This window comes from Gigantopelta aegis, chromosome 10, assembly GCF_016097555.1.
Source record: "Gigantopelta aegis isolate Gae_Host chromosome 10, Gae_host_genome, whole genome shotgun sequence".
NCBI classification, from domain to species: domain Eukaryota; kingdom Metazoa; phylum Mollusca; class Gastropoda; order Neomphalida; family Peltospiridae; genus Gigantopelta; species Gigantopelta aegis.
Window position 1 is genome coordinate 10210648 of NC_054708.1, and position 23659 is coordinate 10234306.

Genomic DNA, 23659 nt, shown 5'->3' on the forward strand with positions numbered 1-23659 from the left:
GCATGTAATCAAAAAAGTATTTCCCATGAACTTTGAAACCCTATAGCCTGAAACCAGCTACACTTTTTCATAAGTAGCAAGAGATCGTTTGTATGTGCCATCCCACAAAGAGGATAGAACATACCACAACCTTACATACCAAGACGGATGGGGGTTGGGCGGGGGGGGGGGGGGAGGGCAGGATGTAGTCCAGTGGTAAAGTGATTGCCTGATGTGCGGTCTGTATTGGATCGATCCCAGTCGGTGGGCCCATTGGGCTATTTCTCATTCCATCTAGTGCACCATGACTGGTCTATCAAAGGCCATGGTATGTGTCTTCCTGTTGATGGGATGGTGCATATAAAAGATAATTTGCTGCTAATGGAAAAATCTAGCGGGTTTCCTCTAAGACTATATGTCAGAAAAACCAAATGTTTGACATTAGTCGATGATTGATAAATCAATGTGGTCTAGTTGTGTTGTTAAACAAAACAAAATTTAACATTTATACCAAGACAAGTCTTCCTAAAATGTTTTGCTGCAGGTCCTACATTACTGGGCATTCAAAAGCAGGAACCCGGGGGAGGATCTGTAACCCACCCCATTTGAGAATTTTATTTTTGTCTTGTATAAATAAGCTTTAAAATATGGCATGTGTCCCCCTCATCCTCCCAATATAGCCTGTGCCCCCTTCACTAGAGATTAGATTATCCCCCTCCACTCCAGAGCTTGACCATCATGGCATGTCATGTATAACTTCTGTCTTGTAACTAATTAATCCAACTGATTAAAGTGTGATTAATACACCGAGGAGAGTGAAGAACCTTCATATGCTATGGTCAAAGAGAAGGAAGAGCACTGAAGATGACCAGGGGTCAAAAACTTAATAGCGATAAACAGAATAGGAATTTATAATAAAAACGTCCAAAATATTTATGACTGGTACTTCCTGGTGGTTGATGTGTGGGTACATTAAATTAGTACTATATCGTTTTAGACATGAAAAAAAGTCAACTGGATGTTAACCTGATCTAAAAATGACAAAAATAACATTTAAACGCTTGGCGCAAGTCTTCAGTTTTGTTGTGGATTCTGGAGAAATACATTTAATCATCGATTACATTCTGGAAGGCACTATGGTGAATGGAACTATCTATGCAGATGAGATAAAAATGGTTTCGTAGTACGCATATAATTAAAAGAGTAAATGCAGAGTCATAATAAAGACGTAGGCATCACAATGTTCAATCTAATTAAAATTAGCTCCACTATTGCATGTAATGGAGCTAATTTTAATTAGATTACACAATGTTCTGAGTCGCATAGAATCTTTGGTAACATTTGGTAATTCTGAGATAGTCTAAGAGAGGAAACAAACAGGATAGCACATACCACGGTCTTTGATATACCAGTCGTGCATTGGTTAACCATGTCTAACGCCGTATAACCGTAAATAAAATGTGTTGAGTGCCTTGTTAAATAAAACATTTTTTTTCTTTTGGTGCATTGGCTGGAATGACAAATAGCCCAATGGACCCACCGATGAGGTACGATCCTAAACAAACCGCGCACAGGCGAGCGCTTTACCACTGAGGTACTTTCCGCCCTCGTAGCCATGTTGCATGAAAGGAAATGTTATTCAAATTGCTAAAAATAATTTACAAAAACCCCCAACAAAATGTGTATTAATGTATTGTTGTCCGAAGGGCCGTAGTAAGTGTGGTTGTTATGAAAAGTACTATAATTTTTGCATTAAAATTGCTCAATTGGGTAGACGGAATTAAGTAAGAACGCCAATCGAACAAAATTTAACAGAAGCTGTAAGTTTATCAAACATCTCGACGGTTGTTTTTAGAGCACTGGATACACCGGCATGCGTTAACATCCGCTATGAATGATTCTGCTCACACCACCTGTCTGAATGCAGATTGAACTATATTCTTCCGATTTCTAGAATTGCTAAACGAACGTGCCCATAAGGGAGATCATTATAGCACCGATTCATATTAAGGTCATATTTATCTCCCTTAAGAACTTCCGGGAAAAGAAACATGTGCTTGTGTTTTGGAATTTTGTTACAATATTTTTTTGCGTTTAGCTCATTTTAACTGACTGTATCAATAATGGCACATCGAAAGAAAAATTCCTTTCCAAAAGCTAATAAAGGAAAAGGTAGAAAATGGAAGAAAGGACAAAGCAGTAACAGCAATCCAGTAGAAAAACGTTTTAGGCAAGCAGCCAAAAACCGATTTTTTCATACTATTGAAGGTAAAGGAAATGAATTGACGTTCGGCAGGTCATTGTCATTCAATAATCATGATCGGCCAGACTGTTAATGTATCTGAATTTCCCCGAAGATAATGATTATGTTCAGGATTAGGATTAGCTAATAAGACGGGTACCAGACGTTTCGCACCCCTCCCCCCCCCCCCCCCCAGCCAGTTCGCCCCCAGTCAATTCGCCCCCAGTCAATTCGCCCCCAGGTCTGTTCGCCCCCAGTCAGTTCGCCCCCAAATAGGATGTCAGTTTGCCCCCACGTGCATAACCAGTTCGCCACTACAAAGGTACCAGTTCGCCCCCAGTTAGTTCGGGTCATGTTCCTGGCCTGGAAAGTCATGAAATTTTTATATTCATATAATATTGGTCATGGAATGGCCTGAGTGTAATAAAGTTCTGTTTTGATATATCCATACGTGTTTGTTCTCTGTTGAATATGAATGCCAGGCTAGGCAGGTCAGGTCAGGTCAAGTCATAGGGTTTTACGTGCACATTCAGAACAAGCTGTTGTAGCGCATGCCTGTCACGGGCACAAGAGCCGGCGTTGGCCGGCTCCTCCGTCCATGACAGGCCAGGCTAGTCTGGTCGTACGCGCTTTTATGGCCATTATCATGTGTTAACCATCTTTTTTGATGTTCATGGTTACTAATTAGTGGCCAAAAGAACCCCCGCAATAATCCCTATATTAGAATAATGCTCACCAGAAGAGGCCATATCGAATTGCTGTTCAAAGCCCTCTTAGGTGTTAGCCGAATATGCATAATCAGCATCACGGTTATGTAGCTGATTAACCATTGTTTTATTTCTTTCTTCTTAAAACAGATCATATCTGGCAGGAATGGATGTTTTAATAAATATTGATGATGTGGTTTGTGAATTTGTGAAAAAATGTCGGTGTCTGCGCTTATTCAGCACCCTACGTTTAATTACATCTGAAAAAAATATAACCCCGTATTACAATTCTCATGATTCATGATCAGTCCAAATTATGGAAGGACAACAACCCCTCCCCTCTAAGAAAAGAAACACACACAACACACACACACAAACAAACACACTTTAACATCCTCTAAAGAAACTACAATAATTGTTTTAAAGTAACAACTAATTGGGGGTGAACTGACAAATATTTGGGGGCGAACAGGCAAACAGTTGGAGGCGAACTAGTACATGGGGCGAACAGGTCAAACTGGGGGCGAACTGACCGGGGGCGAACTGGCTGGGGGTCGAAACGTCATGGATTCAATAAGACACACTACACCTAGTACAGGAAGAAACCCGACAGCATCCCCGTTCAATAATACATAGATGTTGACAGTTTTCTTCCTGTAGTGTGTATATTAGTGATTAATATGTAAAATATTTGTTATTGGTTAACTCTAAATTGATCGAAAGTAATGGTATTTAACAACAAACATATGGTTATTGTTGTATTTAGAGGCAACAATTCTGTGTTTTCGCTATGTCACTATGTGTTAACAATGGATGAGAGAGCGATCATAACCATCCAAATGTCGGTCTAGCTCCTTGACAGCAGAGTACTAGAGTTACGGGTTAGGGTGAAGATTTGATTAGAGTCGGGCATGGCATGGTAGATTAAACACTTGCTGGACCAAATGTCTGGAAAGAATTTCAGCAAATTTCAACCCTTGATAAATTTCCAAAACAGACAGAAGCACATATGCTTCTGATACCAATGGATATATATATATACACACACACCTTTTTGGGTGTTTTAGAATTAATAACTGAAAAAGGCTTGTTTAATCTCAGGGCAGCATGGCGCTGATTGAGGCAAGATGGTGCAAGACTGTTGAGGCATGGTGCTGCACCACTGCTAAAACAAGCTAGGGAAAACACGATATACATATACATGTATATATATATTTAAGTGTTTTGTTTTTGGTAATTATTAAAGGTCCCAGTAACCTAACTGTCGAAGCATTATCGCAGCACAATGAAGCTGAAGAGGAGAAACCCGAGGTGGTTGAGATGGACGTTCAGACGACGAGTGCGAAGACCTTCAACACGTGGGCCACCAACTGGACGGACTGCACCAACGCGACCTTCAGTCGGGTCCATCGCTACTGGAGATCTAATTCTGCCACACACAAGGAGGTGATTAAACCTGCTTTCATAGTCCATGTTAACAACATGTCAACTATATTTAATTTTTTTGTTTGTGTGTTTTGTTTAAAGACACCACTAGAGTAGAGCACATTGATTTATTAATCACCGGCTATTGGATGTCAAACATTTGATAATTTTGACGTGTAGTTTTAGGCAGGAAATCCAGGGCTAGCTCTGGGTAAGCAAAACCATTCACCAAATTATCTTTAAATATTCAAAATCCACCATTATTTTTCAACAAAATATCAATAAGTACATGAATTTTTTTCGCCAAATCAAAATAAAATTTGCAATTGGCAAATTTGGCGAGTGGCAGAGCTAGCCCTGGAAACCCACTATGTTTTCAGGGCTCAAACTTAACAATGGCACTGACAGCAATTGCTGTCATTGAGATATAAATTGCCATTGGTTTGGAGCATCACCAATGGCACAAAAACTCCTCAACGATTGCAGAATGTATATGCCTGGTGTTCATTATCTGCCAGTGTATAACATTTGTACATTTAAAGTTACATTCTCTGGTTACCATATTATAACATCATGTACAAATGTGAAATACAAGCTCAAATGCACTTTAAAAAAAGTCGTGTGTGTTTGCTATGAATGGATATTGTCAAACGTATACGCTTGATTCGTCGCCTGTGCTGCCATAGCTCGGCAAAGCACAAACGACAGCCTATTGTCAGTTTCAGTTAACACATGCGTTTGCCAATTTCAAATTGTAGGGTTTGTCTCAAAATATTAAAAGAGAAATCTTGCACTGTACGAAGAACGTTTGTTGAGGATACGGTACTAAAGTCTTTAGTTAAAACCGGTTTGATCTTGACAACGTATTATCGACAGTCGTACCTTCCTATTTCAGAATTGATATTTTATCAGGGATTTACCTTGTTTTTCTGAAATGGGGGTCCCTTGGACTCACCTCTTTCTTTTCTGGGGGTCCCAACCTGAAAACAAAGGGTCCCAAAACCACACAAATGACAGAGATCTGCAGACAACAAATCACGTGTACACTATATATGTTTCATTAAAGTAAATTTAACAAGCTGTGTTGTTGTTTTTCCTTTCGGGAAATCAATGTCGGTATTCATTATTTATTTTTCAAAATCAACATTTCACTTTGATCTGTATAATTATTTGAACCATTTCCTGCAAGCTAAATGACACTCACAATACCATGCGTTGTTTATGAATCGTGCTACTTGTTTGTTAATGCAAATCAGAACATTTAACCAATTTGTTTTATTCGCCCGGGAATTTCCGATTGTGTTCGGCCTGTTGACGAGAAGTTCCGAATGATCGCAAATCCGCGATCTCTTTCAGGAAATTACAACTTTACACAATTAAGCGCAGCAAAGGATAAAGACGCAGTGTTCCCAGAGATTAAAACTTTTTGTTTTCGATATGGGGAATCCCCATTTGAATACGCAGTTTATAGGTAGAAAAGAAATAGTATGTTACACAGAATGATCGATCTTTGATAGTGGACAGGGTTACTGAAAATGTCAGATATTTTATGCGTCCCACGGGACGCAGTAATTCTATTTTTGCGGGTCCAGTTAAGTTTTAGTGTGTCCTATACGCAAGTTTTTTGCGTCCGGTAAATCCCTGTTTTATAACGTGTTAGTAGAACTTTCAAAGTTTAGTTTGTATACTAGTAACACATTAATCATGTATATATTTTTAAAATAAAATATACTAAAGTAGACAATGAACGTTTTTACTTCTTAATTTTACATGTTAAAATCGACAAATTCAAATAAATATTATTTTGTTTGGAAAGGGTAAAGTTGGGGGGGGGGGGTTGTTTAACGACATCAAAAATAAAGCATATTGATTTAATAATCATCCAACCGTAAATAAAATGTGTTGAGTGCGTCGTTAAATAAAACATATCCTATCCTTCCTTCCATTTGACATATAATCTTAGAGAGGAATCGGGTGCATGTGCAGGGGGAGGGTATTGGAGGTCGAAACCCTTACTTGCCCAAGCTTTAAAAAAATTGAAATGTATTTTTTTGGGGAGCATGGCCCCATATAAACTTCACTCAACACAGTCTATAACCCCAACCCCGCTGAATTCCCTGCACACGCGCCTTGGAAACCCGCTACATTTTTTTTTAGCAAGGGATCGTTTATATGTACCATCCCACAGACAGAATTGCACATACCACAGCCTTTGATATACCAGTCATGGAGTACTGACAAGATGAGAAATAGGTCAGTGCTGCCCAATGAGAGAGTCTATCCTAAACTGACCGTGCATCAATTGAGCACTTTACCACTGGGCTAATTATATTTATATACATAATACAATAATTGGACTACTATAAACATTGGGCTATTTCATGTTCCAGCCAGTGCACCAGGACTGGTATATCTAATTATGTAGTATGTGCTATCCTATCTGTGGGATAGTGCATATAAAAGATCCCTTGCTACTAGTGGAAAAATGTAGCATGTTTCCTTCCTTAGACTATACGTCAAATTTACCTTTAGACTATACGTCAAATTTACCAAATCTACAATAGCCGATGATTAATAAATAGACGTGCTCTAGTGGTGTCGTTAAACAAAACAAACTTACCAAAACCACATTAATTATAAGGCATTAAATTGGAGCGAGCATTTTACCACTGTGCTATGTCCCATCACTACCAGTAAAGAAGGAAGGAAATGTTTTATTTAACGACGCACTCAACACATTTTATTTACGGTTATGTAGCCTAGGACATATGGTTAAGGACCACACAGATATTGAGAGAGGAAACCCGCTGTCACCACTTCATGGGCTACACTTTTTCGATTAACAGCAAAGGATCTTTTATATGCACCATCCCACAGACAAGATAACACATACCACGGCATTTGATATACCAGTCGTGGTGCACTGGCTAGAGCGAGAAATAGCCCAATGGGTCCACTGATGGGGATCGATCCCAGACCGACCGCACATCAAGCGAACGTTTTACCACTGGGCTACGTCCTGCCCCACTACCAATAAAGAAAGAAATGTTTTATTTAACGACGCACTCAACACATTTTATTTACGGTTATATGACGTCAGACATATGGTTAAGGACCACACAGATTTTTAGAGGAAACCCGCTGTCGCCACTACATGGTCTACCGGTACTCTTTCCGATTAGCAGCAAGGGATCTTTTATTTGCGCTTCCCACAGGCAGGATAGCACAAACCATGGCCTTTGTTGAACCAGTTATGGATCACTGGTCGGTGCACTGAGCCTTGCGGAGCACTCACTCAGGGTTTGGAGTCGGTATCTGGATTAAAAATCCCATGCCTCGACGGGGATCCGAACCCAGTACCTACCAGCCTGTAGACTGATGGCCTAACCACGACGCCACCAAGGCCGGTCCACTACTAGTACCAATAAGTACTTAATGCTAAACATAACTGTTATCCAATCATTTGAAATGACTACAATGTCCAAATGTACCTGTTGACGAGTAGCTGAGTTACAACAAACACATATTTGGATAAACATGACCTTCTTTTAGAAATTTATAGATATAATATTAGTTTATTTATATTGTTTTAAAGTGTAAAAATATTTTCTGGAGTAATGTTTTTAATATTTATATACTTTAGGTAAATTATTTTTGCTAAATTTATTTGTTTTAGATTTTGGCTGTGTTGGCAGCCATTACAGAGGTGATAAAGCAACAAGGAGGCAATGAAAATGAAACAGAATATTTTGCAGCATTGGTAATAGGAACTTTGTTTTGTCTGACATTCTTAATGATTTTATTTGCTTAATTAATGCCATCTAAATAGTTCCTTACTTGAGAAATACATTTTTGTAAAGAATTTATATCTAACATGCGACAAGCGTTAAGTGTGAACCATAGAGGTAATTTACTTTGTTTGTGATTTATGTAGTTAACTTATGACTACATGTTCATTCATTTTTGTATTATTAGCTTTGTTTTTGTTCCGATATTGTAAGTGTAAACTCTACCAAACTTCATGAAACCTTTATCATGTGTGCTTAACCTCCATAGTTCTTTGTTTCTCCATATAACAAAGGCCACGCTCATGTGATAAATATATGTGTAAACTAAGACGTATACAGAACTTCACATACATTGTTTTTGCTTCCTATTTATTGCACAAGTTTATAATTTTGTGCAAAATAAACGAATGTAATAAATAGGAAGTGAAAACAACGTATGTTGAAGTTCTGTATTATATAAATGCCTTCTTTTATGTTTTACAAAAACGGTTTTTAATTTAACGTCATAACAACACTTTGTTACGTCTATGATCAAAACTACTTTCATGGATTTGTTTAACATTAAGAATCATACTCTGCGGCAGCCTTGTGTAATGTTTCAAATATGATGTCAGTAACTAAAAGGCGCTAACTGCAGTAAACATAAAAAGGTACTTCCCCATTTAAAAATTCCGATACAAATTATCACACAGTTTCAAAATGTCTTTATCACTATAGTAAGATCGATAGGGATGTAATAAATAGTATACTAAATTATAAATGTCTTTAATTGTGCAAATTTGTAGTATATACATTTATTTAGAATGTCATTTACCAAATGATATAGTTTTTGGTTAAATACAGTGGTCCTTTTTTTTTTAATGTGTATATTGTTCATATTGACACATGAAGTAGGATATTTGTTTGTGGTGAATTTCAGATGACAGCCCTTGAAACAACAGAACCTGAAGAATCCTTGGCAGCGATTACTTACCTCCTGAGTCTAGTCATCAAAAGGTAAAATGAAGTATAATAATATACTGATGGAAAGAAATAAGGGAACACATCAAATTATAGACTAAATCAGGGCTTCTAGAATTTTTACAAAATCCACTAACCATGGGATCAGCGATTTTAACAATTTACTAGACACAATTAAATATTCACAAGCCCTACTTTACTTAATACAATCTTACTAATAGTAATAATCGGATATGCTACCTAAAGAGAAAGATAGAGATTAAAACACTAAGTTTGGGGGATGGGGGTGGAGGCAAGATATTCATACTTACAAAATACTTAAATGCAGCATTTGACTCAAAAAACAACTCCCTAGCCGTCGGGCATGACAATATTAGTTATTCACTAGCCCAACATTGAATATCACTAGCCATGGGAGTGGGGCTACCATAATCTAGAAGCCCGGACAAAATTTAATTCACAACTAGAGTAATAATGTCTGTATTTCATACCAAGTTGCAATGTGGGATTGAATGTCTGTAGTATTGAATGTGCTGCCTATATGTTCCCAGTCAACTTCTGACGATATCAATTGAATTTTGATGCAGTCATTATTTCTTGTTGCTATCTGTGTGATCCTTTATTTCTATCCATCTGTATATCTTATCACCTTCTCCAATTGGGCAAGGGTTTATAACATTGTAGAGTCTAGATTTGTTCTTAATCTTATTTGCTAAGCTCCCCTTCTCCAACACCTACTTTGTAATAGAAACACTTTCATGCCAGCAAACCCGTAACCACCATTGAAATCTTCTTACTTCCCACCCCACTCAGTTTAAACACAACAAAAGCATTTAATCTCACTTGAATGAAGTTTTTAAATTTGACTGTATAGTTTTAACACTCACCCCACCCCCCAAAACCCCCCCAACAACATGAAAGAAAAAAAAAAGCCCCAAATAAAACACCCCCCCCCCCCAAAAAAAACCCCCATTAAACCCCCAAAACAACACCCCCTGAACTAGATTGATAATTCCAAGCTTTTTATTTTTTTTTCAGAGTGCCAGCTCCTGTTCTGAAGAGTCGTTTTTCACAGGTTTCCAAGTTGTTTTTAGATATCCTCGCCAAACACAGTGATGGGAACTGCACCTCACTGCTGAAATCCGTAAGAGACCTTTGTTAAATCAAGACACACAGTTAAGATGGCATGTATTAATTTCTATGATCTTCTTGTGCTTCATGATTAGACAGTAACGGAAAACAGACACATATTGTATCCTCCACCCCACCCTCTAGAAAATATTTTTGCACAACTTAAGAGAAGGTAAGGGAAATAACTCTGCAGTTAGATATATTTGATGGGTTTCACTACTGTTTTATTTGTGATTACCACAGTGTTCAACATGGTTTCATCTGCTACTCTGCCATGCCTAAATTTTCTCACAACTTAGAAGGTAAGGTAGATAACTCTGCAATTAGAAATATTCGATGGGTCTCACTACTGTTTTATTTGTGATTACGACAATGTTCAACTTGGTTTCAGCTGCTGCTCTGTCTTGCCTCGGTACTGCGAGTACAGGAAGTTGCGGTTTGGAATAATTCATCAACACAGCAGATGTACAGTGGACTGCTAACCTTCGTAACACACAAAAAACCCAAGGTAGGACTACTTTAATAGGTAAAATCTTCAAGGTTTGGAACTTAGTAACTCAGAGTAGTTTTGAGGCTGCTAGTTCTGTTGATCCAGTATGGGGAAAACGCCCCACCTATACTGGTATATGGGCTATTTTATATTTTTTAAAATGCACTCCAATATAATATGTTTCCGTCAGGTGTTAATAATATATGCTACAATCCTTTGTGGGTTTTCTTACAAAGAAAACTAAGTGAGTGTGAAATTTCTGTTTGAGGTAATGATAATAACCACATATGATGATATTACTTGACTGCACATATGGTATACTGTAAACTCCTTTTTTGTGGGCTTCAATTTTCATGGTTTTACTGAACAAAATTCCACATTTTGTTGGATACTTAAATTCATGGATCAAGAAGGTAGTATCATAAATTTGTATTAAGTTACACATGTTATATTTTCATTGTGTTCTTAAATTCGTTGACTGCACTAGTCCATGACTTACACCATGAAGTGATTTTACAGTATGTTAAACTTGTTACAACCAAGCAAACGACTTACCTTTTGTAACCTTTACTTGACCAATGGGAAATTATGACATATTATTGTGATGACTTGCAGTTAAGTTGATTGTATCAAACATATAACATCCACACAAACTGTTATTAGCTAGAAACCAATGTTTGCATTTAATGTGTGATATCAATTATAGTACCTCTTGTTTCAACACAGGTTCGCAAAGCAGCCCATCAAGCTGTACAGATAATTCTGAAAGGAAGTTTGTTTATGTTGGAAGCTGATTCTCCGTTAAACCACCCAGCTGCCTCCCTGACGGCAAAATACTGTATCCAGCAGATAGAACAGTGTGGAGGTAAGTCTAGATTTTCCTGAGTTATCAAAATACTGTATCCAGCAGATAGAGCAGTCTGGAGGTAAGTCTAGATTTTCCTGAATTATCATACTACTATATCAGCAGATAGAACAGTCTGGAGGTAAGTCTAGATTTTCTATAGTTATCATAATACTGTATCCAGCAGATTGAACAGTCTAGAGGTAATTTTTTAAAAGTTAATAATAATTAGATTTTTAAAAATAAGCATTGATATGAACATATGGAACATATGTCTTTAATGCGTTGTTTTTGTTTTCAGGTACAGGAGAAGCTACAAACACATTATACTCGTTGGCCTTGCTGAGGGATGTGATGAGTTCCTTCTCTAAAAACAGCATCCAGTCGTGTTGTGAGACTGTCCTCCGTGTTATGACCATCAGTAACGTGGTGAGTAAAATACTCATGTCAGTACTGCTATTTCATATTAACAGTTATCATGAACAGTCAAGCCGTCTAGTGAGGGTGGGGGGCACAAGTTAGATTTTTATCTTTATATAGAGTAATACATTTTCATTCTCGAGTGTGGGGGATGGGGTATGGGGCACCTGCCCCATTTTGTCCTTAGTTCTGTCTGTTTTGGCCTTCAGTAATAATTTGCATTTCACTTTTTATTCTATGTTTTGATAATAAATTTAATTAATATGAAGTGTTCATACTGTGCTCCAAATTCATTCAGTGTACAGTTCTAGAACACAGATTTATGAATTATGTAACCATGCACCTTAAACAGCTTTATCCATCAATGATTGTATTCCTTCCACAGAAAGCTAATGTTGTACAAAGATGGAAAACCATCCTTCGTAATGACAAGTTGTCTTTTGTCTTTAAGAAATATGTATAATGTTTTTGTAGATAATAATCTGAAAGAAAAGAGAATTTTAAAATATATTTAATGGATCCTTAAGACATTAATTTCTGTTTTCCACCTTTAAACATTGTCAATTCTAGATTAAAATACAGAGCCAAATAGACAACACTGTTTGGTATTATCAGTGGGTATTATAAATCAGTATTATTTTGACATTATGACAATAATTTTATTTTTAATGCGATACATTATTTTCCTTTCAAATGTTTCCTAACTTCAGACCACTTTGTTTATCTTACAAATGTTTACTAACTTGAGAACACTGACATGTTGATTGTGTATTGTAAACAGATGGTCCGGGCCTGTGGAATGCAGACACTGCACGGTCTTTTCAGCTCAAAGCCCAAATCACAGAGCCTGCCAGCCGAACTTAATGCTCGGATTGTTGTGGTACGAGATTTGTTTGAAGTTTTAATGTAATTAGCTGTGATATTTATTTTTTTGCACTTTGTGTTGATGTTGATCGTAAGTTATTTTATATATTTATCATTGTTTGACACCCAATAACTGATATATCTTTGTTCTGAGGTGTCGTTATTCATTCATTCATTCATTCATTCATTCATTCATTCATTCATTCATTCATTCATTCATTCATATCTTGTATTTGCTGATTTTCATGTTAGTTTGTGGAGGACAAAACTGGTTGGTTAATACAGTTACCAATTTTAGCAGAATTTACCAAATTGCCAATGATATTTTTTTGTCCAACTTAAACTTCATTACTGATATTGCAGGCTCTGTATGACTACCAGCCATCAGAGAATGACAGCCAGCCCGTTCAGGCGTGGCTGGCAGTGATGGAGACTGCACACGTCACTCTGCACAGGTCAGTTCAGGGCTCACACTGGGGGAAAGCATGGTTATAACCAAATTTTGGTGCTATGTCTAGAGTATTTGTTTGAAAATTATTAAAAAGTTGCTAATTTAAACAAAATTTTATTATCCAAATACTAAATGATATAGCCACTTTGTATAAAAATTAGCAATTGGCTAATTTGGCAATGGACAGTGTGAATTTTGCAGTTTCGTTGAGTGCTTGTGAGTTATATCTTGAAAATAGGTTCTTTCAGTCTTTACTTAGACTTGGATTTAGTCATTAGCTTGTGCATGTATGTTGCATGTCAGAAAATGAATTTAAGTTGAAAAGAATATGGAAAGAAACGTTTATTAAATGACACCCCAAATTTTAGGTAACCGGAAATCAGTTCACGTGAGTTTTACTTAGGTAACCGATTGTTTGGTTATGTGAATATAGTTCTCGTGACCGATTAGTTAGGCCTACCTAATCCTAAAACACTTGAACTACGGTTAATTGTTACATAGTGGTTCAAATGTATTTAAAACAAACTAATTTTCACTTTCATGACTGATATATGGTACTTTTAATTTTAGAATGTAATCGTTCACCACATAACCGATTGGCGGTTCTTGTGATTTTAAGGTTGCGTAACCGACACACGAACAGAACAACGGTTCTCATGAAATATTGTGCCCTGAGTATGGTAATACTTAAATGGCTGTCCATAATCCACAAGTTACAGTCAAACCCGCTTATTTGCATACCCTCGGTGCTGCTCAATTTTGTGCAATTAACCGGGTTAGTCGATTAACCGATAGAGTACCGACTTTCACTTTGTAACAGCCATCCAACTACAAAGTGGCATGGGAGACAGTCTAGCATAATGCGGTACTTAATACCGGAACTATTACAGTTAACACATGTCACGTGCAGTTGGATATATATAAATGTAAAAAAATATATCGATCGATATATATATAATTAGCATGACGTTTTTGTTTTAATCTGCCAGACCAGGAATCATTTAAAAAAACAAAAAACAACAACGTCCGTCACTGGGCGTCGTTTTCTAAAAACACAAACTTTGTGCATTGAAAAAACCCCACTGACCATCCACTAGTGTACACAAAGTGTATTAGCCATGTAGTTAATGAGATAAACTTGAAACAACAGAATCATCAAAAAGTTCACGTTTCATCGGTGCACGTGTTTACAAAATGACGTCAGTTTCCGGAATTACCGGGCTGTTGATTGACCGAATGCACCTTACTATAGAATTACGTGAACTTGTATGAATTTGCTGGTATGGTGTTCTTTCCCTCCCAAAAGATATGGCAAGCTTTGGTATTATTTGTGATCCCCAAATAATGACTTTGCTATTGTTAAGCAATTAAAGTTAAGCTCGGCTAGTGAATCGTTATCAGTTCCAGCAGTCTGCATTGCATGCATGACCGGTCTAACACAATTGACTGACCTTCATGGTGCGGTCCGACTGATTGGTGTCTAACAATATAGCAGAAACTTAGGGACGATCCATAAATAACGGTCTTTGTTATGTTTGTTTTTTGACGACCTCCCCCACCAGTCTCTTTTTTTCCCGCCTTCATTTTCTGGGAAGCAAGTGATAAATCGTTTCTTTTGCATTTAACAGATATAGCGTACACTGCATCTAATGAATAAGTGAACAATAACCCTTTCTCGGTCACATTTATTAAAAACATAACCGCCTAGGACGATTGATCTGTAATCTTTTAATTACTAACGAGGCTTCTCAACATAACGTAACTGACACAGAACAATGATTGCACTGAACACGTCAATCGAATAGGGCCTAAATAGTTGAGTGCGCATGCGTACAAGCGCACAGGCGGTACTTCTAAAAATAATAGTCGGAGAGTTACCTGTTATTGAGATGGCCTCTGATTAACAGCAATATATTGCAAACAAAACATTAGGTCTTAGGTTTATTCAACTTATTTATGTCATTCTTAAATCTTGTAGTCGGGTATTGTGATTCACCAGTAGTAACGTGCACACCATCTCATTTGCATGTCACACGTCGACTCTGTAAACAGCGATTACAGTCGGCTTGCTACACAGTGAGCTCAAACAATCGGTGATTTATTTGAGTTTTTTTGCCAAAGTTTGATAGACTTTCTCAGTCATTTGTGACATTAATTTAGCACAAACAAAAAAAACAACGTTATTTATATGTGCAAATAACCGATATATAGCCTGTAGTTTGTGCAATTAACCGGATGTTTTGTAGTGTTATACGGGCAAATGGTTCCGTGTTGGGTGAAAATAGTCGATTAACCGAATTATGCTATAAACCGATGTGCAAATAAGTGGAGATGACTGTAATCACTCCCTCAATGTTTTCATCTTGAGGTCTATGTTTCAGATCTGATGCTAGACTGTGTACCAGTCATTTACCGAAACTCTTCTCTACAGCGATGACCTACTTACTATCAAGCAGACAGGAGGTGGCTCAAGCAGCCATCAAAACCATGAAGGTATGTTTAAGCTACAATAATTAAATTTCCCGTACAGTGTAAAGGCATCTTATTGCTTGGTCTGTAGCAACAGAGGTTTATTAATTTTTCTATCAATGTAAAAATTTTGTCAGTGAATGTCTCCTTAGATGACGGTATTTTATATTGGTAGTTTGTAGTGTTCGAGTGTTACTTTTTTAGAATCAAAAAAGAATTCAAAACGAAATCTTGTGACGAGAGACATAAACATGATGCAAAATAGAAGCTCATTTAATATCTTATAATATTTTAATTTCAATTAAATTTAAAGGGACAGACCCTAGTTTCAGCCCGTGAAAATGCACTCTAAGTTTAGTTAATCTACAAACCTTTAACACATTTGGATAAAGTTACAATTGAGTGAAACTTGAGTCTCTGACTTTGTAATGGTGAAATGCCCTCTAAAAATAGACTAAAAGTCAACTCCATAATTGTCTCAGATGCACATGCATTTTTAAAAATATGAGAAATGCATTTTGTGATATTGAAAACACCACGATGACCAAAAACACTTTGAATGTACGGAAATGGATAATCTAAACAATAAAATCTAAGTTAAGTATGATTTTAGTTAACATAAACGGCTCTAATAGTAAAAAAATATGCCTTAGTGTTTAAAACCTAGAGTATGTCCCTTTAATGCTAGTTTTCCCAGTACGGAAATTCACAAAGATATGACATTCTTGCACCGACCCATTGAGATGTCTGACTGTTGTGAGACAGCTGAACACTGTTGTTACTTGCAGGTGTTGCTCAGTGACTGTCTGACCCCCGATCTGGAGAGACTGACCTCTCTGCTGAGCTCGGCACCTGGAGGAACGCAGACTCCAGTACACAAGATCATCAAGGCTCTGGAGAGTGGGCTCAGCTACCAGTTCCACTCCTCCTGGGGTCTCGTGCTGCAACTCTGGGCAGCAGTCTTTCAGGTTAGAACTGAACTACATCGATCGTTTCTCAGGCATCCAAATAAACAAAGTGTGTGATAACCCGTGTACTGGTTACCAAAACTTATGGGACTGGTAAACCTATTGGTTACGACACATATATATATAAACTTTAAACATTATTTCTGTAAACTCCGTTCACAGACACAACTACATGTATTATTCATTTACATCAGTGTTCTTGCACTGATTCTTGTACATATATGTATATTTTATAGTTGAATAACACTCAAATATTTGTGATGTAGTTTTTGTTTAACAAGATTTTTTAAAGAATGAAATAACTTTCTTGACATGTGGCAACCTCAGGGCTTCAATAATTTTTATAAAATCCACTAGCCATGGGATCAGTGAATATTTTTTTTTACTAGCCACGATTAAAAATTCACTAGCCCTACTATTCTTTAAGTTAGTACAGTTTTACTAAATAATAGTAATAATCAGATATGTCACCTAAAGAGGGAGATAGAGATAGAACATTGGGGGGGGGGGGGGGGGGGTGGAGTGGGGGCAAGATATTCATATTTACAAAATAGACAACTGCAACATCTGACCAAAAATATTTCACTAGCTATCTGGCATGGCAATAGTAGTTATTTACTAGCCCAACATTGAATATCACTAGCCATGGGATTGGGACTACCATAATCTAGAAGCCCTGTCTGGCATGGCAATAGTAGTTATTTACTAGCCCTACACAGAATATCACAAGCCATGAGAGTGGTGCTACCATAATCTAGAAGCCCTGTCTGGCATGGCAATAGTAGATATTTACTAGCCCAACATTGAATATCACTAGCCATGAGAGTGGTGCTACCATAATCTAGAAGCCCTGTCTGGCATGGCAATAGTAGATATTTACTAGCCCAACACTGAATGTCACTAGCCATGAGAGTGGTGCTACCATAATCTAGAAGCCCTGTCTGGCATGGCAATAGTAGATATTTACTAGCCCAACATTGAATATCACTAGCCATGAGAGTGGTGCTACCATAATCTAGAAGCCCTGTCTGGCATGGCAATAGTAGATATTTACTAGCCCAACACTGAATATCACTAGCCATGAGAGTGGTGCTACCATAATCTAGAAGCCCTGTCTGGCATGGCAATAGTAGATATTTACTAGCCCAACACTGAATATCACTAGCCATGAGAGTGGTGCTACCATAATCTAGAAGCCCTGTCTGGCATGGCAATAGTAGATATTTACTAGCCCAACACTGAATATCACTAGCCATGAGAGTGGTGCTACCATAATCTAAAAGCCCTGTCTGGCATGGCAATAGTAGATATTTACTAGCCCAACACTGAATATCACAAGCCATGAGAGTGGTGCTACCATAATCTAGAAGCCCTGTCTGGCATGGCAATAGTAGATATTTACTAGCCCAACACTGAATATCACAAGCCATGAGAGTGGTGCTACCATAATCTAGAAGCCCTGTCTGGCATGGCAATAGTAGATATTTACTAGCCCAACACTGAATATCACTAGCCATGAGAGTGGTGCTACCATAATCTAGAAGCCCTGTCTGGCATGGCAATAGTAGATATTTACTAGCCCAACACTGAATATCACAAGCCATGAGAGTGGTGCTACCATAATCTAGAAGCCCTGTCTGGCATGGCAATAGTAGATATTTACTAGCCCAACACTGAATATCACAAGCCATGAGAGTGGTGCTACCATAATCTAGAAGCCCTGTCTGGCATGGCAATAGTAGATATTTACTAGCCCAACACTGAATGTCACTAGCCATGAGACTGGTGCTACCATAATCTAGAAGCCCTGTCTGGCATGGCAATAGTAGATATTTACTAGCCCAACACTGAATATCACAAGCCATGAGAGTGGTGCTACCATAATCTAGAAGCCCTGTAACCACCTGGTAACCTGAATGACCATTTTCCACTTATTTCGATGCCTGATTTCTTTTGATTCTGTAAGCTGACCTCAACCTATTTGCAAAGATGATGTGTAAAGAGTACAGAGGGATGGATGGCTTGGATTAAAGCAGAGCAAAAGAAAAGATTTCCAGACCTGAACCGTGTATCCGAAACTCTGTTGTGGGTCAGGAAATGTGTTCATAAATATTTTCAGAGGAGAGAACATGTTCATGAATGTGTTTCCACTCTCAAATCCCACACTACCTTGCAGTGTTATGATGAGAATGGGTTCTCAACTGTTTGCGAATACAGTTTCAAATACACAGTAAGAGGAAAAGAGAAAAAAAGAAAAGAGGTGATCGCATAACAGGAAACAGAATAACTCAGTCCTTGGTTTTTTGAAAATTATATGCGAGTGGAAAATCGCACACCTCAATATGCTAAGATCAGTGAGAAATAGCTCCAAAATAAATAAAATAGGCAGTGTAGCTCTGATTGGATTTTGACTGGTATGTCTACAAAATTGTCTATTAAACCAGTATTTCCCGATTTGTTCAACAAAGATAAATACCAGTTTAATGACTGCATGGAAGCTGCATGCCATGTTTTTAAGTTTTATTGTTTAATAAAAGGACCTTCCTATCAGCTAAATGAGCTATGAAAACTGTTGATATTTGTAAACAGTGGAAATAAATATACCCATCTGTTTTACCTGCGCCGTTTGTTGAGTGTAACTTGCACTGTTTTTCACACTCTTCAAATTGTAATTACGTGCGTTGTACGAGCGTGATCGCACCCGCACACCTTTAAAAGCAAGGTCTGATAACTAGGACGTGATTTTAGTCAATGGTTGGCTATTGGGGTATTGTAACTAATTTGTTGGAATGGGGGAAGTTCAAATTGAGAAAACACTTAACAGTTTTAGTTTTAAACTTATATTTCAGTGCCTTTTGGGATTAGAAAATGTTTTCCTGTAAAAGACTGTTGTCGTTCTGACAATGCAGATTTATTTATCTACAAATACACATAAAAAACCGGTTATAGTTTTAGAAATTTTATACTTTTTGTGGTTCTACCTAGTTATCTGTTTGTTAAGTATAGTTAAGCATTTCTGTATTTTATTTATCTGAGAGCTTTTTATCTCTAATTGTGTATTTCAGGTGTTTGGGAAATGTTGTCCAGGACTTCTAAAGAAGGTAGGTATATAGGCCATTATAAATGTCATACTAAATTTTTATCTCAGTTTATTTCATAACATAGACAGGAAGTGAAATTAAAAAATATGTATTACTTCAGCACACTGGAAATACCATGTATCGAGCAAAACTATATATTTGTTGGCCATTAAAAAATAATGGGCAGGCCTTTGTTCTCGGGGTGTGCATGAATGCAAATCTTTGGTATTATTTTATAATCACCATATGGTGAATATAGGGCAGGTGGTAATTGTGAACAGCAAAGAAGTAAAAATTACTGGTGCTATTGCAAACCTTTGTCATCTTTCTAACGAAGTTAAAAAACCAAAAATTCTTTGGCCATAATTTATTCCTGTTTCAAGAATTAATAATTAATTCATGCCTAGTAGTGAATTTATTGAGATATTCATGATTAATAGTAATTATTAATTTATTCAATATTGATGTTAGTAAATTTGTTTCTTATTTATGTGTCAAGTGTTAGTAATTCATTAATTTATACAATACTGATATTAGAAAAAAATTTGCTTATCTATTGATGTATCCTGAGTTAGTAATTTATGTAATGGTTTTTAATTCTAGTGCCTACTGTCCATGGCAGATTTACGAGAGACGCCACACTTCGCGTACCGCCGAGAACTGGACCAGGCGATTGGTTCAGCCATCCGATACATGGGCCCGAGACACGTACTGGATGCTGTCCCCTTGAACATGTCACCAGAGAGGTAAACTTTCACTGGATATAGAGAATAACAAATGAGCTATGAAGACTTATGAATTATCTGTAACTCATCGTAGCAAGTTGGTTATTGTCTTCCCTTTATGAAGTAAGACGGTGAAATATAGATATTACTTTTCCAGTGATGACGGTGTCAACTTTTGAGTTAAAGTTATAAGTTTCGATCCATTTCTCACAAACTATTAGTCTTAGATCAGTGAAACTTGGTTCATAGTTGCACCTGTGGATATTCACCACAGTGCACCAGGAAAGTTTGTGACATTTTATTCCACAGGATTTTTGTTATTACTCCTTGTCTCATTTAACTGTTTTTAATATAAAAATCTCTTTGCTGTCTAAAACAGTTCCATCAGCAATTAGATCATATATATTGATATGTGCACAGTTACTGTTGCATATCTGTATAACAGTTAAATAGTAAAAAAAGATTTGATTGACATGTAATATTTTCTACATTGTTTATTTTGGTGGCAAGTTCAGCTTTCTAAGAATTTTATTGGGACAATTTTTTTTACAAAAACAACATTGAAACAGAAAGCAAGACTTGATTAATGTGTAATATTTTAAAACATTTATTCCAGTGATGAGTTGGAGTTTCCAAGAAGTTGGTTGATTCCGGTTTTACGAGATAACATCAGAGAAACCGAACTTGGCTTCTTTACATCGTACTTCCTGCCACTTGCTGCAGCCTTCAGACAAAAAGGTTGGCATAAACAATGCTGTAGTTAACAAAGAAATGTGTTAACAGCAGTTGTATGTTATGCCATGATCAGATTTATTCTTTTTGTTTGCATCTGCACCCACTTCTACTCATTGTCTGTTGTCGATCAAGTTGTATTGTATTGAAATCAGTAGATGTGAACAGATCAGTCCACCCCCACAACCACACATTTACACCCAACTGCAGTGCAATCAAATTTGGTGGATGACAGATAACTTATGCAGAAGTGAGTGCAAATGAGAAAAAACATAAATCTGACCGCAGCCTAACAGATAATTCATTATGCTTTTTGTAAATTGGTTGACAACAGATATTGTTTACAATGTTAAATATCTTCAGGTACAAACACTAGAAACCAACCCCAACATACACCATCCTCAGGCATTTATGCACAGACACAGTACAAAATTATTATGAGGATTACATCTAATGAAGACAGTTTTCAAACTTATCCCAAGTCCGTAATGGTCCACTGCACTAATGTTTAGTCCACTATCAGTTTCATGACCTTATGCCTGAGTGTTTGTCCCACATACAGTTTTCCAGACATTTATTTCACAGTGCCTTCAGATACTGAGCTGAAATTTTGTATTCAGCTTTATCATGTACAGTTAGAAATGAGATTTGACTTTCATGGAGAGTTACCCATTTTGACAGAATATGGCCAGATCAAGTTTGAATCGGATGAGAATTTATTCAAGGGCCATAACTCAGTCAATAATGGAATTTATGACCTTTGGTCCTATGGAGTTATGACCTTTGATCCTATGGAGTTATGACCTTTGATCCTATGGAGTTATGGCCTTTGAACCTATGAATTTATTACTTTTGAACCTATGGGCTGAGTACATGTGTTGCTTTAGCAATACTCTCAGAATGATTGTTAATGGATTGTTTATTAGAACCATTATAATGAACAAATTTATATTTTAAAACTAAACTTTACAGAAATGTCACATCTGTCATGTTTATATGTTATGCAGCGCTGCAGTGTCCTGATGGTCAGAGTGTAGCGGCGAAGACATACGACACTTTACAACAGCAGATCTGGTCATTACTGTCAGGCTTCTGTCAGAACCCCACAGACATCACACAGGTAAGACATCACACTGGTAAGACATCACACAGGTAAGACATACGACATGTTGCAGCAGCAAATCTGGTCGTTACTGTCAGGTTTCTGTCAGAACCCCACAGACATCACACAGGTAAGACATCACACAGGTAAGACATCACACAGGTAAGACAAACGACACATTACAGCAGCAGATCTGGGGCCTAATTCACTAAACTTTCACAACTTTGCGATCTCGCAGTGCAATGCTAAAAGACTTGCAAAGAGGATGCTTTGTTGTCTAGAAGAGCCTAAGAGACCTTTGTGAAGTAGGCCCCAGGTCGTTACTGTCTGGTTTTTGTCAGAACCCCAATAGACATCACACAGGTAAGTTGTAGAACCACTGAGCCACATCCTGTTCCTGTCAAGAATGGACTCCATTTGAACACAATTTCAAATCTTTGATAAAAACAAAACATTGATAGAATTACGGCATGATATTCATAGAACATCATAGTTAACTCTTAATTGTACTAAAAAAATTGTCCCAACAGAAATTGGTCAGCACTGTATGTGGTACACCAGTGGTAACACAACATATATTACCTTTAAATATGAGTAGTCTCTAAAATTAAGTTTAATTTTATAATATAAAGAAAAACTAAGAGAGATTGTTGTTAAAATTGTATCACTTCTCTTTTGTATTTTCAGTCATTCAAAGGAATTGCTAAAATCCTTGGTTCTGCCATCACTGACCGGCCTGATTTACGCATGACTGTGATGTCGTCTCTCCGCGCTCTCATCAACAACAGCCTTTCAATCGGTACGGGTAAAGGCTTTGCTATTTTTACCAAATAATATAATTTAGTGATCACTAGGAGTTCAAGCTTATACTTGCCACCGAAACAAGTTTCTTTGCTTTTGGGGCAACATGAGACAAAAAGGAGACAAATGTATACACTTTCCTGTCCACTATCAATATCTAAATAACTTTACTAAACTAATATATTTTTCATTTTTTAATTAATTATATTTGTACATTGCTCCGAAAAATATAATACCATAATATTTTGTTTTAAAAATATTTAAAATCTGACCAATTTATTTTCAGAAAGTCACAGATCAGAGTTGTCAAGATTTAGTAAAAACTTTGTGCCGATTCTGCTAAACCTGTTTACCGCAGACCCAGAAAAGGAGCGTGACCCAACAAGACTTGCTGTTCTAGAAACATTGAAGACATACTTACAGATAGTAGACAAACAGGTTGTTATATCTATATTCTGAAACCAGTAATTTCCCTCTGTAG

At 37.1% G+C, this 23659-nt stretch overlaps 1 protein-coding gene across 1 annotated transcript in view; it reads left to right on the forward strand.

The window, feature by feature from the left end:
* Nucleotides 1-361: 361 nt before the first annotated feature.
* The window catches only part of LOC121383400 (RRP12-like protein), a 52143-nt gene continuing 28845 nt past the window's right edge, over nucleotides 362-23659 (forward strand). The window contains exons 1-18 of the mRNA XM_041513405.1: nucleotides 362-2247; nucleotides 4175-4374; nucleotides 8030-8113; nucleotides 9061-9137; nucleotides 10140-10245; nucleotides 10624-10740; nucleotides 11449-11587; nucleotides 11868-11995; nucleotides 12768-12866; nucleotides 13214-13305; nucleotides 15683-15794; nucleotides 16559-16738; nucleotides 19804-19839; nucleotides 20422-20564; nucleotides 21160-21281; nucleotides 22283-22395; nucleotides 23065-23176; nucleotides 23465-23616. Of these exons, the coding sequence (XP_041369339.1) occupies nucleotides 2103-2247; nucleotides 4175-4374; nucleotides 8030-8113; nucleotides 9061-9137; nucleotides 10140-10245; nucleotides 10624-10740; nucleotides 11449-11587; nucleotides 11868-11995; nucleotides 12768-12866; nucleotides 13214-13305; nucleotides 15683-15794; nucleotides 16559-16738; nucleotides 19804-19839; nucleotides 20422-20564; nucleotides 21160-21281; nucleotides 22283-22395; nucleotides 23065-23176; nucleotides 23465-23616 (2157 nt within the window). The 5' untranslated portion in view covers nucleotides 362-2102. The remainder of the gene's footprint in view (nucleotides 2248-4174; nucleotides 4375-8029; nucleotides 8114-9060; nucleotides 9138-10139; nucleotides 10246-10623; nucleotides 10741-11448; nucleotides 11588-11867; nucleotides 11996-12767; nucleotides 12867-13213; nucleotides 13306-15682; nucleotides 15795-16558; nucleotides 16739-19803; nucleotides 19840-20421; nucleotides 20565-21159; nucleotides 21282-22282; nucleotides 22396-23064; nucleotides 23177-23464; nucleotides 23617-23659) is intronic.